The 16,947-nt window shown below is 41.1% G+C and overlaps 1 protein-coding gene across 2 annotated transcripts; it reads right to left on the bottom strand.

Annotated features, from left to right (window-relative positions):
* Positions 1-995: 995 nt before the first annotated feature.
* map3k12 (mitogen-activated protein kinase kinase kinase 12) lies at positions 996-16,170 on the bottom strand. Of its 2 annotated transcripts, XM_028452106.1 has the most exons (14): positions 15,955-16,170; positions 13,323-13,851; positions 11,386-11,569; positions 11,107-11,298; positions 10,869-11,027; positions 8,794-8,952; positions 8,522-8,630; positions 6,707-6,816; positions 6,372-6,488; positions 6,153-6,284; positions 4,526-5,255; positions 3,285-3,352; positions 2,876-3,155; positions 996-1,760 (listed from the first exon to the last, which is right to left on the bottom strand). In XM_028452106.1, exons 2-14 carry the CDS (start codon positions 13,789-13,791, stop codon positions 1,602-1,604), a joined length of 2,868 nt encoding a protein of 955 aa, XP_028307907.1. In that variant the 5' UTR covers positions 13,792-13,851; positions 15,955-16,170; the 3' UTR covers positions 996-1,601. The 2 variants fall into 2 exon arrangements, with proteins under 2 accessions (XP_028307907.1, XP_028307908.1); XM_028452107.1 differs by lacking the exon at positions 15,955-16,170 and having other exon boundaries at positions 13,323-14,285.
* Positions 16,171-16,947: the final 777 nt, after the last annotated feature.

Below are 16,947 nucleotides of genomic sequence, written 5' to 3'. Positions count from 1 at the left end.
TTGGCGATTTACATAATGATTTATGTTTTTTTATGTTCTCACGCGGGCCAAATGGGACGGTCTAAAGCAGTGGTTTCCAAACGGTGTGCCGAGGGATTTCGTGACAACCATACATTTATTGCAATATACAACTGCACAAAAATAATAATTTTTTTGTATGCACTGATTTCATAGAGGCAAACTTTATACCTATTTTTATTCTTTTTTATATATATATTTTGTTAATAAATATTTCATGAGTAATATAGTTGTCTTTGTCACATTTTATTTGACATTAGTAAATAATTATGCACATTTACAGATATTGTACATGACATGAGTGATAACACGTGCTATAAAGGCTATTTTGCACAATAGGTGTGCCTTCAGATTTTCACTTGTCCATTGGTGTACCTTGGGCACGAAAAGTTTGGGAACCACTGATCTAAAAGTCCGGATTTGAGTTTGACACAACTTCAATTTTATATTTTAGTTTGTTCAATTTAGTTCAAATGACTTATATTCAGTGTTCAAAAGAAAGAAAAACTATTATTTTTATTTCTTTTTGTAAATAACACACGATCATATGAAACTACTGAGAGCAAAGACTCATCTGTGTGAGTATTTGGAGTCGTGACATCTTTTAATCACTTCATTGGATAAAAGTGAGAATAAATCAGCATTTTAAGACACTGTTGTTTCCGCTGTAAGGTTTGGGATGTCTGATTTTGTAGTAAAAAGCTTCATTTTTCTTTCTGAAGCCAAATTCTGCAGCTTTCCATTGTATTTTAGTGGGTCTAATGTAGCACCGAATTGCCTATTTTACCTTTAAATCCTGTGCATTTTCCGTGCCTTGGTTAATTTTCCCTCCTGATCTCCTTCTGTCGTCTCATGTGTGTGATAAGCTTAATAAAAACCCTCCGCGTGTCCATTTTTGTGTTTAAACCTCAATAGAATCAGGACTAAATATTCGATTTATGCAAGTGGTGAAGTTTTTATTCTATTGTGACTTTACTTTTTTTGTTCGACTGTGGACATTTATTGAGCATTAATCTAACAAAATAAACAAGATAATACTCTCCGGATTAAAAAAGTGTAAACTTTCACAAAATATAAAACGGACACATTCAAACCATAAATTATAAACATGTAGTCATGCTTTTTGTTCACAGGGCTGCATACCGTTTAGTTTTACATTTTCTTTTTTATCTTACAAGTAAAATAAAGTTAGATATTTCTGGTGTGGTACATCATGGGTATTTACATTATTATCATTATTATTCATCATATCTGATGCATTAGTGGTGGAAGATGCTCCCAGAGTGAGGATAACTGTGTCTCAGTGGACAAGAGTACATGTTTCTTTCTGTGCGTGCATCCGTGAAGCTTTTTTTTGTTTGTTTTTTGTTTTGCAGGAGTGTAGTAACTGTTACCTCTTTAACAACGTAAAACTCACCAAACTCAAATGACATTTTTCTGATGTCACAAGCTGCCAAAATCAAGAACGTGATTATGATAAATGTCCACTGCAGGTTTTCAGACGCCATTAGTCAATGTTGTCATAGTCTGAGTGGTTAGTGACAATGAATGCTGCACATGAGGGTCCTGGTGGTCCCTGTGAACTATGGAGGTCCTGTGTGGGGTGCCTGTGGAGACCCCTGGTATGGCTGAGAGGATGATGAAGCCCACGCTCCAACGCTGGGAGGACGGCTGGGCTCGCCGCTTCCCGACTGGTCCAACTCGGCGCTGTCGCAGTCAGAGTCATCGCACATAGCCCGAGTCTGGAGGAAAAGTGAAAGAGGACACGCTTAAGATGTGTAGACACTGATATATTACAGAAACGTTAACACAGAAACCTCAGGATGATCATACGATGATCATAGATCAATAGATCAAAGATACTTTGGTTGAAAAAAAGACGTAAAAGGTTGAAATTGCCGATCATGCATTGCATTGTGGGATGTGGAGTCCCTTAGACCAGGTGTTGTCAACCTTGGGGTCGAGAGACACTGGGAGGGGGTCGCCAGATGCCACATTTTTTCACAATTTGAGCCCATTTTTGCTATTTTTTTTTTTTTTACCCTTTTTCTGCAACTAGATAGATAGATAGATATGCCTATTATTTGTCAGTTTAAACTACTAGTTTAAAGTTAATTACCCCAACACCCCTTCTCCCCATTTCTGAAACTTTTAAGCAGTATTGTCACTTTGAACCCCTTTTACCTCTTTTTTTGTCCGTTTTTGGCCACTCTAAAGCAGCAATTTTGACTCTTTTCATTTTCTTTTTTGAGTTTATTAAATGTGTGAATAGTAGATTTTACAAAAGGACCTGAGGAAAAAAATATTTAAAGGGGAAAAATTACTTGTTTTTATTTAAGTAACCAAAAGTACTCCAACATACTACATATGTACAGTTCTGAGTGGATCTACAGAAGTGATCGCATTGATCGGACAAACCAACTCCACCGTGGACGGGTTATACCGGGTCCGGGTAAAAGCCGGAATTCCAATTCCGGCAAAATTCCTTGGTTTCTCACCTGATTGCTTAGATATCAGTATGTAAACATGTCATGGTGTGTGTGTGTGTGTGTGTGTGTGTGTGTGTGTGTGTGTGTGTGTGTGTGTGTGTGTGTGTGTGTGTGTGTGTGTGTGTGTGTGTGTGTGTGTGCGTGTGTGCGTGTGGCTCAGAATTCCTCCGGAATTCCGTCTGTGTGTGGGGCTCGGAATTCCGGCTTTTACCCGGAAGACTCGGAATTCTGCCGGAATTTGTGTGTGTGGCTCGGAATTCTGCCAGAATTGAAATTCTGGCTTCTACCCGGAAGGCTCGGACTTACACCGGAATTCGTTTGTGTGTGTGTGGCTCAGAATTCCGGCTTATACCCGGACCAGTTTTTACCTCGTTAGGATTCTGGGCGGCGTCCAGCTCAGCTTTGCTTCGCCCCAACGCTCCGTCGGACGCCTGCGCTGGGTCCGTGTTGTCCGCAGGGATCTCCGAGCCCTGGGAGAGGAGGTCGTCGCTGCGGTCGTCCAGCCTGTCGTCGGTGTTGGTGCTGACCACGTCGGGGGTCCCGCTGTGGGAGTGGTCGGTGGTGTGTCCCTCCTCGCCGTCCGACACAGACAGGTTCTCTGAGCTGAAGGTGGACACTGACTGACACTTGGTAATACTGGTCGGACGTCTGTTGGAGGGAAAAACATATTAATAACATAAAGCACAGATACTAATAACAGTTTCATTTATTGTAACTCGTCAGTGAGGGAATATGAAAGGACTGATTGTTTCCAATGACAAAGGATAAATTACTCACCGTCTCCGTGGTAACTCAACCTCACTGTCGACTTCACCCTCCTCCTCCTCCGATGACACTCCACGCCTCTGTCGTCAACAGACGAAACCCACAAATGTCATTTAGAAACAGTGGAGGGTTAGAATCAATTATAATTGTAATCACGTAATTGGCCATTAATTGCAATTTTAGCGTGATTATTTATAATTGTAATAGTAAGTGAAAAAAAATCTGGTTCCATAAAAACTGTCAATTACAATTTCATGAAACGTAAACCTGGTGAACCATGTTACACTTCTATGGTTCACACATACAGTATGTTTTAACAATTATTAAAATATGTTTCACGTCAACTTTTCCCACTATCTGTCAGTGAATCTTCAGAATCATTTTCCCATTTAAAAATAATTAAATCTAGGGATATAATGACAGAAAAAATGGCTCAGACGCCCACACCAAAAATATTAATACCAATATTTTCATTGATGAGGAAGCCTGACAAGGTAACCAAGAGATTAAAAAAATAAATAATATTTTTAAGTTTATTTTACAGCTGATGAAAGACATGGGTCAAACTGACCCGTTATCATAAGAGAGGGATAGGCAACTTTTATAGGAGTGGGGGCCACAACATAGGGTTGTTGTATCCGAGGGCCACATTTTTCTAAAATTTGGAAAAAGGACTAATCTAAGAAAAAATACAGGAAAGAACAATGGCTTTTGTTTTGTTTTCCCATCATTTCAATTCTTATTTGTTGTTCTATGTATTGTGTGTTTGTGTTTTTGGAGTCATTTTGGGAGTTATTGTTGCTGTTGTGTGTGTTTTTGTTGCAGTTTTGGGGTTTCTTTGGAGTCATTATGGGCGTATTTTCTTTTCTTCTGTCATCTTGTGTTTTTAGAGTCAATTTATGCAGTTTCTTTAGGGGCCACAAAAAATTAGGCGAGGGCCGCATGTGGCCCCCGGGCCGCCAGTTGCCTATTTCTGTCATAAGAGATGCTAACAGAAAGCTAACACAAGATGAAGGTCATGTTTTATCGGCCTATTCATTAAAGGCTCAGTAACTGTTATTCATTGTAGTTGAATTTCAGTAATTTAGAACGTAATTGTAATTTGTTTCAAGTGGAAAATAAGAATTGTAATTTTGATAGTAATTGGAAAAAACGCTGGTGAACGTGATCATAACTGAGTTGTAATGGAACATTAATAATTAAAGATGTAATTGTAGCTTTAAAATGTAATTGACCCACTGAGGAGGCTTCACCTGTTTCCGTGATATCGCTGCCCGGTACAGGATGGCTGAGGGTGTGAGGTGCTGGCTCCCAATCCCCCCTGATGCCCCCCGAGGCATCCTGACAGAACTCACTCCTTCCTCTTTGTCCTCGCCATCATGAGGCAGGCGAGGAGACCCCAAGGATCCCCGCCCTGCCGCCGCCCCCCTCCCACAAGGAGAGTCCGGACTGCTGGAAAACGGGAACGATGCTGCGTCCTCGCTGGGCGTGTCACTGCGTGGGGGCGTTTCTGTGAGATCATCCAGACCCACCGCCCCCCCCTCAGACCTCCCTAAACCAGCTGAGGCACTGAGGCTTCCCCCTCGTTCCAGCCCACCCACAGACGCCTCTCCTTTACCCGGCCCCTCCGCCTCCAGAGTGGTGCAGATGAGGTCCGGGCTGGAGGAGGAGAGCTGTCGCTGCTGCTGCTGCTGCTCATGGCCGAGGCCCCTGAGAGCCGCCGATGGCTCCAGGAGCTGCTTGGAGCCAGTAGTGGAGGAGCTCTTTGTTTGGACAGTTGAGTCTCTGTTGGGGGCCGACTGTGTTGCTTTAAGACCAGCTAGGTCTCCACTGCTGCCCTTCCCAGGCTTACGGTGGCGAGTCTTTACCCTCCGGGACCGGCTGGGAGAGGTGGAGCTTCTGTTGGGGCAGGCTGGGATTGTGACTTGCATTACAGAGGAATCCATTTTAGGAAGAATAACCTCAGACTTGAGGATGTCGGGTCTAAAAGAGTGAGAGGGAGGAATCATTAACTACCAACAAACCTGACAAATATTCATATTATTCATATTTATCAATCTCTCTTTTTTGTGATCAATTTTTTATTATTTTTTCTCCATAATTTACACCAGGGGTGGAGCAACAATTTTAAAAGTGAGGGTGTTCTAAGGGTAGGGCAACCGTCAACTCCCAATTTAGTTTATTTATTAATTTACTAAAACCATGATATGATTAGTCCCATTTTTTTTTTTTTTTTTACACTTTTTTTGTTTTTTTAGTTTTTATCTTAATTTGCCAATAAAAGTCCCTTTTATCAAATTTTTGTCCTTTTTTAAACTTTTATCCAATTTTGTCAACTCTAACCATTTTTTTCCACTTCTCATCCAAATAAGCTACCTTTTGCCCAATAAATAATGCTTGTTTCCTTTCCCCCTACACGCTGCCTATTTTTATTAAGCATTTTTGGCCTTTTTCACTATTGTTTTCCACATTTTGTTCATTTAAGCTTAACCTTTTGCCATTATATACCACCTGTTTCCTCTTTTTTTTTTTTTTGCCAATTTTGCCTCTCTTGACTGCTTTTAGTCAATTTTCACTCTTTTTCTTGCCACGTTTTTGCCACTTTTGGACCATTTTTTGCCACCTGTTACTCATTTCATCTCACTTTACTTATACTTTACTTATCAATTAATTATTAAAAGCACATTGTTTTCATATCCGCCAATAAATAAATGATGTAATGTTAAATAAAATACACACACATATAGAAACACTATTCACTATTTAAACCCTTACTCCCCACCTCTTCTCCTTTACGGTCCAGGAGTTTCTTAACCCTCATATTCACCAAAATTCTCAAATACTTTAGTGATATTTATCAATGTTCTTAACATCTCTCACCTCTTTCCAGAGGGCAGCTTCTGTGGGACGTTCCTCTTTTTGATGAGTTTGTCCATCGTGTTGGAAGAGCTGCTTTGTCTGGAGCTGTGCTTGAACAAACCGGGATACTTCTTATCCAGGGACTGCTCTCGCCTGCAGAAAAATACCAAATCAGATTTGAATGCATTCATGTCTAAAACATGTGAACTATTAATCCTAGATTTAAAGATGGATTTGTACTTTTGCAACTCCTTCTCTTTGAGCTCCAGCTGCAGCATGACAGCACTGAGCTCCATGTAGAGGTTGTTGGCCCTCTCCAGTTTCCTCTCGTAGTGTTCACGGATGTCTAAAGCATGCCTGAGAAGAAAGCGAACAGCTGATGTGACACATTCTGTCGGAAAAATTCACCATTCTGAGTAAAAACAGCACCCATGAGCCTTTTATCATCACTTGAAGGAAGTACATAATAAAACAAGAGGATAATTGGCCTCATAAATGAGCTAAAAACACTACATGCATTCACCAGTGGTTGCCTGTCCATTATGAATAGTTTACAGTTAGAAAACAAAACAAACCTGAGCTCCTCTCTGCGGCGATTGATCAGCTCCTCATCAAGCCGGTGAAGACAAGTGCCCTCCGATTTAATCTTCTCAAAGTGCTGTTTCACCTCCTCTCTCCATTCCGCCTGACGAGAGCACATTTCTGTTAAGCTCCTTTGTCTGACAGTAAAACCAGCCCTAATGCTGTCACAGAACTGACATCTACACTCTTATATTACCAATCAGTGCAAAAAAAGCCAAAATAGATCAAATTACGTATTAAGGGTAAGCAATATGGAAAAAAAATTATATCGTAATTTTTTCTCCGTAAAATCACTATTTTATCGCAATTTTTTCATTCAGATCATGTAGACCAGCGATTCTGCGTCGTCCAGTAAGGTTGGGTTGGGGGTTCGAATCCCGGTCTATCCAAGTTAATGTCGTTGTGTCTTTGGGCAAGGCACTTTACTCACATTGCCTCGTATGAATGGGTATGAATTGTGCATGAATTGTGCATGAATGTTGGTGGTGGTCAGAGGTGCCATTGACATAAATGGCAGCCACGCTTCTGTCAGTATGCCCCAGGGCAGCTGTGGCTACATTGTATCTTACCACCATCTGTATGACTGATGTGAGTAACTGGTGTGAATGAATAATGGTTTCTGTGATGCGCTTTGAGTCTACACGAAAAAAGCGCTATATAAATCCAAGCCACTGTTATTATCATTATTATTAAAAATAAATAAATACTCAATGTATCTCAAGTTGGACTTGTCTTTTATTTTGAAAGACACAATTATTTCGACAGATATGCTGTGAAATGCATGTTGCACAGGAAAATATATAGATTTATGTTTTAAAAAAGATTATATATGTGTTTTCAACAGATATTTTTGAAAAACTAAATTTGGTTTGTTGAATTCTAAAAAAAAGTGGGCCACGATTTAATGACCATGGCAAAATGTGGGTCTCAGAGTGAAACCAGTTGAGAACCCCTATTTTAGACTATTTTCATGTTATTTACCAGTAAAACCAATTCACCTACTTAAAATCATTGCCCTCAATGGAAAAATGGGATAAAAGGTCATTTAGGTCAGGGTACCTTAAAAATGTATGTAAGCAATTTATGGAACAAGTTCCAAGTACAATTAAAATCAAACAAAAAGGTTGATGTGTAAAACATCAAGTTCTTTTTTTTTACTTTGTTTAACAAAAAACCTCTAATTTGGCAGATCGTCGTCATGTTTTAATCCTTCACGGTCTAATATCGTCAGATCGCACACCCTTAGTATGTATGTATTTGTTTTTCTGTGAAAATTTCAATAAATATCAGGTAAAAAAAAAAAAAAGAATAGTCACTAAATAAACTGAAACTCAGGTCAGTGAAATAAACCCTTTGATTGTTTGTGAACATTGTGACGTATTTTGTTGGGCGGGGCTTAGCCTGTAGGCAAACCACAATAGATATATATAAACACTAGATGACTTACCCGCGCTGTTAGACAATGAGGAGCGACATATCAACGTGGCGGCAGAACGTCAGTTATCTGAGGTAAGATGGCCACCGTTGAGCTACGCTGGTGAATCCCGCTTGCGTCATCTAGTGTTTATATATATCTATGCTTTAGCCAGCAGCGTTTAATGTTTTTGCCTCCAGCCCATTAAGGGGTCTATAAAATTCTGTCTCCAGCTAAGCTCCGCCTACAAAAAAATAGTTCTGTTCAGGTATGTTCAATCAGAGAGTCAATGAGCTACTCTACGCACTCACACACAAGGCAAACGTACTCACCAAGAATCCACTAGAAAACTTTATGGGAAGAAGTTTAGAATATAAAAGAGAAACAGACAGACCTGAGACTTGAAGTATGTCTCCTGTGGAGTGGACATGACATCAGCTGATGCAATATCCAGATGAAGAAGGATCTGACGGAAGGAAGGACGATTTCTGGGCTTACAGTTCCTGCAAATCCAAAATGGCTAAATTAATCTCCTAAACACAATCAACACCAAAAAAAAAAGACACTCCCAGACTCCTCATTCAACACCCCTTGTGTGTGTTTTCTGAACCGCACACTTGTCCTTTCTGACACATTGTGCTGTGTCTGTTACTGGGCGAAACTCACCAGCACTGTCGGAGGAGGATCTTGAAGCCATCTGGGCAGCTCTCAGGAACGGGCAGCTGGAGGCTGTTGTTTCCAACACCCCAGATGATGGCAGAGGAATCTACGTCTTTGTAAGGGACCTCTCCAGTTAGCATCTCCCATAGCACCACACCGAAAGACCTTTCAAATCAGTCAAGTCATTGTACTCTCATTACACAGGACCCTTTGATGTAAGAAGGCAGATTCAATATTTACAGTGATGACATCTGTTTACTTTTTAGTTGTTATGCTATTTTATTTTATATTTCAGGGATATTTTCTTCTTTTTTCTAAACTAAAGAAGATGATTCACGACCTGTACTTGTATCAATCTGACAGTCACATTACATTATGTATAGTGGGGAAAAAAAATATTTGGCAGCCATCGATTGTGCAGGATGTACGACTTAAAAAGATGAGAAAGCTCTGTATTTTTTTTATTATCATAGGTACACTTCAACTGTGAGAGACAAAACGTGGAAAAATAAATAAAAATCCAGGAAATCATATTGTATGATTTTTAAAGAATGTATTAGTAAATTGTTGAGTAAAAAAAGTTTTTGGCACCTACAATCAATCAGGCTCTCACAAACATGTTCCTTCTTCTTTAAGAAGCGTTTCTATTCTCCACTCGTTACCTGTATTAATGGCACCTGTTCACACCAGGGGTGGACTGGGACAAACATTCAGCTCCAGCATTTTCTGTCCAGACCAGTCCACAACATCCTCACCATGTGGAAACAGTTATTAAGTCAGTGATGCTCAACGTGTGGCTTTTTATGTCTTCATTTTAAATATTATTCTCCTAGAAACCTTTAAAAGGTGGAAACTTTTTAACCCATTTGTACCTTTTTCTTTGGCCATTTTGCAACTTTCTTTGTCCCATTTCTGACACTTTTTTCTGATTTTAGCTTCCTTTTGCCAATAAATACCCCTTTTTTTCCAATAAGTTTCTTTGGACACTTTTATCCAATTCTTGTCCTTTCTTTCAATTTTTTTGGCCACCTTTCATCCAAATAAGCTAACTTTTGCCCAAATAAATACCACTTATTTCCTTTTTACCCAACATTTTGCCTCTTTTTCACTATTGTTTGCCACATTTTGCTTATTTAAGCTATCACCTGGTTCCTCTTTATTTGTAAATTTGTTGTCTAACTTTGACTGCTTTTGGCCCATTTTAATCACTTTTCACTCTTTTATTGCCACTTTTAGCACATTTTTGGCCACCTGTTACCATATCTGCCTCCACTCACTCATAAAAAAAAACACAAAAATATAGCGGACGGCAGCGGCCCACTTCGGGACGATGCCCTGTATGCCCGGTGGCCAGTCCATCCCTGGTCCCCACCTTCAAACAGTCAGACTCCAACCATCACCATGGGCAAGACCAGAGAGCTGTCTAAGGGCACCAGGGACATTCTGTCACTCACAGTTGAAGTGTACCTATGATGAAAATTACAGACCTCACTCATCTTTTTAAGCGGGATAACTTGCACAATCGGTGACTGCCAATTATGTATTTGCCCCACTGTATATACTGTATCTTATCAGTGCTGCAGTAAATATAAAAAACTAACAGTTAAAAAGTAACTAAACCCTGAAAACCACTTTTTTTCTTCTGAAAACAAATGTATTTTTGTACTAGGTAGTATTGTTGATTGATTCTTGTATAACTCAACATTTTAGTCAAAATATTTAAGTTTGCCGTATTTTGTTGTAAAAATGTAAGAGAGACTGCCTTCAATTGGTTGAAACCCAGTTATTACAATCAAATGTTGCTATTGGCCGAGAATGGTGGTTTGTGACATTTTGGTGGCTTCTTACATCACGAACCACCACTGCTGGCCACGCCCCCTTCCATAAAAACAAGCACCCGATGACTCTCCAATCTGTGGCGAGTAGGTTGGATAGAGAGGATTGTGAATAGCTATAATCAATGCGTTTTTTGAATTTTCAGCCAAAACCTCTGTTTAGTTACTCTTTAGTTCTAAAAGACAAAAATATAAACATGCACACTAACACCGGGACTGCTATAAATGAGTAATGGTCAAACGTACCAGATGTCTACTTTTTCTGACACCGGCTCATTCCGGATCACTTCTGGGGCCATCCAGGCTACCGTCCCCGCAAATGACATCTTAGTGCTCTTGTCACTAAGTTCCTTTGATGTGCCAAAGTCGGAGATCTTCACCAGGTCATCGTGTGTGATCAACATACTACACATAAAGTTGAATAAAGGATATTTAGCTTCCAGGAGATGCTGTATGTTTTTTTTTACCTGGGGTGGTGACTCACTTTGGTGATTTGAGGTCTCGGTGGATGATTTTGTGGAGGTGTAGGTAGTTCATGCCCCCTGCAATACCCATGGACCAGTCAACCATCAAGGAGGGAGTGATTTTCCGTCCTGCTCTGAGCACCTCGTACAGCTGGCCTTGGGCGCAGTACTCCATTAAGATACAGTAACAAGGAGCCTGAGTGCAAACACCCCTAGAAGGAAGAGGGAGCAAAACACAATCAAAGTGAAACCACTGAGACAGATATCCATGATACTGAGAAATGTCATCAACCCCTCACTTGAAAGTGATGATGTTGGGGTGCTTGAGTTTGCGGAGGTGTTTGATCTCAGTCTCTTTGATGTCACGCACTTTCTTAACGGCCACGTCTTCTCCGTGGAACTTGCCGAGGAATACGGCACCCTGAGCCCCGCTGCCCACCCACTCCAGGTCTGAGATCTCCTCAAAGGGAATCTCCCAGGACTCTAAACACAAATCCAAAGAGGCAAACCTTGATCAATAAAATAGAAAATACATGTACAAAACTTTTGGACTTCAATACTGTACATCCTCTAACTTCTAAATGAACATGTGTGCACTGTATTGTCAGATTGAACAATAAAGGGGTTCTTTATCATATGTGCTGTATATGCAACAAATGTCAGATTCTTTTTTGTGTGAAATAGTGTGGAGTAAGTGTAAGAGTAGGACCATATTAGCATTAAGCTTCCTTTGCTTCTTCTCAAACATTGCTGGAGCTCTTTTGTTTTTTTTTGTGAGCCATGATTGCTTTATATCTGGGTTTTTTTTAATGTTTGAGATAAATCAATTCAAATCCAATCATTCTGATGGATGGTTGGATAGATGGATAGATGGATGGATGGATGGATGGATGGGCATCTTCCCACAGGATATTGACAACCTTTCAAGTCAACCATTGTATTTCTACTGTGCAATATGAGGCTGAGAATTAAAAAAAAAACAACTCACTAAAAGACTAATCTGTCTGTCCGCTGTCCTTAAAATGTTACTAAAATTATTGATGGAGCAACTCTTTAGTTGGTCCAATGAGGAATGAAGATCCAAGGAATTATCAGTCTGCTGCATCCCTCTGACCAGCTGTGAACAGTCAGCTTGTCCAACAGCCAGAAATTGAAGTATTGGAGCTCTGTGTATGAATGTATTTGCTTTATTCAGGCAGGGGACAGATGGAGAAAAAATAGCTTCTCCTCGCCCGACATGTACAGAAACCACAAACCTCCACCAAGCGCCAAATATCCTCTTGTGCCAGGTATTGGCAGTTATCTGGATCATTGATCCTGATCATGGTACCATGACCATTCACACTTTAAAGGCTTGGCAGAAATTTCTATCCCCATTAATAACGATACAGTCAGTCCATTTGTATGGGCACCCCTATTTTTTTAGAAAGATTGCAACAAAATGCTCAATCCGGATCCGGTCTGAATGAAAGTCAGTGGGATAATTGAGAAACCAACCCAACATAACTGAGTCAAATTTCATATAGATCAGTCAGTTACAAACAGATAGAGAGTTCTTTGATTTTTTTAAACAATACAGAATCAGTATTTTGATCCAGATCCCCTTTAAAACGTAATGAATCTTTCATGGAGTATGGAAAATATTTGGTTAAAATTCTTGGTGGGGGTAATTGTTCAGACAACTACCGGTACTTTGTAACTAATTTGAAAAGGCATTTCTTCAAAAACAAAAGGGCTGGGTGATATATCGAGATTCAAGATATATTAAGTTTTCTATTTTAGCGATCGAGAAAATTATAATTTCGCCTATATCGATATATATTTTCTATAGCTTATTTCGTATCAAAATACTTGTTTTAGGAGTCGCTACTTTTGCTACTTCTCAGAACCGCATGAAAAGCAGTTAGATGGATTGCTGAGTGTGTCCTAACCCAGATCTACCACTAAACAAGCCACACGAAAGAACTCACTCTCACGTGCCAAAAGATTGTGCAACTGTTTGTTAACAAATGTGCCATGTAGCATTTTGAATCAGCAAATTTAACCCGGAATTGTTTTTCGGGTCAGACTTCATTTGATTTAAAATTATTGAGATTTATATTGTTGTTTATATTGGCATTTTTAGAAAAAAATATTGAGATTTGAATTTTGGTCCACATCACCCAGCCCTAGTTTGGTGTGACTTGTGTTTCTGAGCACAGCTGAGGGTCAGACAGTGTTTGGTATCTCCACGTACCTTCTTGGCTGTGTTTGTGTTCAGTGGAGTATGCTTTTCCAATCATGGTCCAGACTGGTTTCAGGCACCCAAACAGTCCCTCCAGGAAGCCTCCGCTTCCTGACTGGAGCCGGATGTTCTCCGACTGGCTCCGGAGGGCTCCAGCCTCCGGACTGTGGCCCGCCTCGGCTCCACTGCTCCCGCCACACTGGCAGGCCTCATGTTCATGCAGTTTTAGTACACTGTTATCAAAGTGGGCTGAGGGGCCATCGCTGGGAGTCGGGCTGCTGCCACCTGGGGCCACTTGTCCACCAGTGTCGATGGACAGCACGTTACGTAGGACACACTGCGTTGGGGTCAGGTCCGTCTCAGGGGTGCAGGCAGGGGTGTCTCCATCAAGTCTTCTATAGGGGAGGTCTGAGATGGGAGTGCTAAAGCCTGACAGGGAGGGGGAGGGGGCGTGGGGCTCATGGATACAGGTCCCACTCATCAGGGGTTACCCCAACGCTGCAGGTTAGGGTGGAAGAGCCTGTAGAGCTGAGAAGGAAACCTGAGGAAGAAGAGGAACAGTAACGATACATTCATCAATGTGGGCATGCACATCTTGCAGAAATCTTGCAGATTGTGAAAAGCCAATAAATGATATACTTCCTTATTTTTTTTAATGCTAAGTGGATATACCAGCAGAGCTTTCATTAGAAAACCTAAGATTGCATCGTTGTTTTAAACCTTCTACCTCTTCAGAAAAGAAAAGAAAACATAATTTACACTTAAAGGCTTGCAAGAACTTTCTAACCCCATTAAAAACTATACAGTAGGTCCAAATGTATGGACACCCCCATTTATTTTAGAAAAATCGCAATAAAATGTGCAATCTGGATACGATCTAGATCCTAAGTTCCGAAGCTGTTCACAGTCCCGTACCCCTTCAGACATTCAACCTAAAGCCATGTACCCCCTACTCCTGCACACTTAAAAAACATAATAATGTGACGTCATATATAATGTAGCCCTACAGCGAAATTTGTCTCTGAATTTTACATAACCTGTTGAAAAATAATATATATTTAAAAAAAAAAACAATCTATAAGCACACAAGACAACATCTTATTCAGAATTAGCAGTATTTCATTAATTAGCCTACTAAGTGTAGGGTAGTGGTGGCCTAGTGGTTAAGGGAGCAGTCTTGTAATTGGAGGGTCTCACCAGGGCCAACGCTGTGGGACGCTGAGCAAGTCCCCCAACCCCCCTGATTCTTTTCCTCTGGCATTTTCAGTGAGAAACAATATCAAAATCTATAAAACATTCTCCCAAAAATGTGTGAATTGAAAGTTGACCAGTAATACAACATCACCCTGAAACCGTGAGATACAACTTGCTACAACTTTAATGAGAAGGGTGAGAGAATTCAAATCACTCTGCAATGTTTGGCTGAATTTGCAAGAGTCAAGTATTTACTTCTGTATTTTGTTTTCATGTTTTTCAAAGCTGAAAACCCTCTTTCACACAAGTATGTGGTGGCAAAGGGCATTAAGGTCTTGATAGCACGTTTGGCTAGCGCAAAGCAATGTAGCTCTCATCATATTTGTGCTTTTTTGATCAAATTGTTTCTCTTTCACCACTAAAGGGCAATCTTTACAGAGGACAATGTGTAATTTGTGGCGATGCATGGAGGCTCCTGACTGCTGCTGGTCTATTTATATTCTAGTTTCCAATGTTGTCACTCTGTTTTTCATGTTTCTCCAAGTACCCATGATGACAAATTGTGTACCCTACTTATGGAACCTAGGTTCTGGAGTAAATCAATCGCTAGCGACCCCAAAAAACATCCAGACCCAACCACACTAAGCAGTAGAGTTCCAAGCACTGTCTGCCACAGTTTAAAGTGTCTCTCTATTTGTAGCAGCCAGCTGTGCCTGCTTCATAGTGGAGCTGCATCTGTGTTCCTGTGAATGAGAACAGCATCAGGCCCTGTGGAGCCATCAGCAATGAGTGCATGTGCATGTGCTCTTTATGAATGAATCAGCTACCATCACATGTCAGTCAGTCACCTGGAAGCATCACATCACTGAAGAACAGACCTGTGCAGGTGCTGAGTGCACATCATCATCATCATCATCATCACCATTAGCACCGTGCGTGTGACAGACAGACATGCAGAGGATTGCATAACCACCTTGGTGTGTGTGTGTGTGTGTGTGTACATAAGTGTGTATGTGCGTGAGAAAGCAAAGCACATGTGTCCGTACTGCACCACTGCACGAGAGGAGCGTGAGAAAAAACGCGGGCCGTAAACAACCACCGGACACGCGCACACGCACACACACGTGCGGGTCTTTAAATAACCAAAGATGATGATGATGATGATGATGATGACGATGACTCTCAGCATCATCACATTCACAGCCGATGTTGCACGAAGCCCGTTGCCCACCATGGTCAAAGTACCGCAGCGTCTCCACACTCACACACACACGCACGCGCGCGCGCGCGCACACGCACTGATGTTTCCTATACTGAATCTCTCCGGCTGCATATATTATTATTATAGCCTTTATATGGGTTAGGTGCTCATGGACGCTGCAGCATGAGCAGCACCGCATCCCGTCCTCGTCCTCCTCCATTGGACCTGCACAGGATGACATTCCCGTACCTTTCTACCCGGTGGATGTCGCGTTGCCAGGTGAACGGTGTGGGCTCGGCTCCCTCCTGGTTGTCGCTGATGGAGAGGCAACGGTTGTTTATCCTAAACCCGGCGCGCTTTCCCGCGTCCGTATCCACGAGAGCAGAGCTCCACATCACCAGGACGGATCCCAGTGGGTACAATGTGTTATCAATAGCAGCCGCGGACCCACGCACAGTGAGTCGCGCTTAGGGTTTTTTTTTAAGTTGGGGAGGGGGGTGGAGGTTGGGGGGTGGTGCTGTCTCTTTTTCAGCGCCGAATTGACGTCACGGAAATGCGCGTTGCACCGTGAGGGGGCGCCACCACCTTTACCACCACCTTCACTGTGTAACCCTGAACAAACAGGCTCAACATCCGATGCAAACACGTGCAAACAACACGTTCTTCCAGAAGTCCACTTCAAAATAACATTTATCCATCAAATTATTTTATTAATAAAAGATTTAAACCGGATGTGGACAATTGGGTAACACTTTACCTGGGAGTTTTGTACATAAGGCTGACATTACGCTATTATGACATGACACCTGTCATTAGCATTAATAAGGTGTCATGAAAGCTGTTATTAACCCTAGCCCTTCGTTACCCTAACCCCACTAGATCCCTCCACCTACCCCGCCACCAAAAAAAATGCCAACATAGCTCCAAAGGTGTCATAATTTAACAAACAACACTTAATGACTGACAGCCTTCATGACACCTTATTCATGCTAATGACAACGTAATGTCAACCTTATGCATAAAACTTCAAGTAAAGTGTTACCGACAATTGTTACCTATGCAAAACTAATTTAGAAACAACAAAACATTTATTTTATGAGTGTGAAACAGATAGATATTTAGAAATTTCAATAATTTAATTATAATAGCCAAATATTATATGCACAAATTCTGAATGACCCCCTTTATGGTCTGCTTTAAAATTGGAGATTTTCTTGTTTAAACGATACCCAGTTAAAATTG

The sequence above is a fragment of the Gouania willdenowi genome, chromosome 7 (assembly GCF_900634775.1).
Source record: "Gouania willdenowi chromosome 7, fGouWil2.1, whole genome shotgun sequence".
In the NCBI taxonomy this organism is placed as follows: domain Eukaryota; kingdom Metazoa; phylum Chordata; class Actinopteri; order Blenniiformes; family Gobiesocidae; genus Gouania; species Gouania willdenowi.
This window is presented reverse-complemented; position numbering and strand designations above follow the sequence as displayed.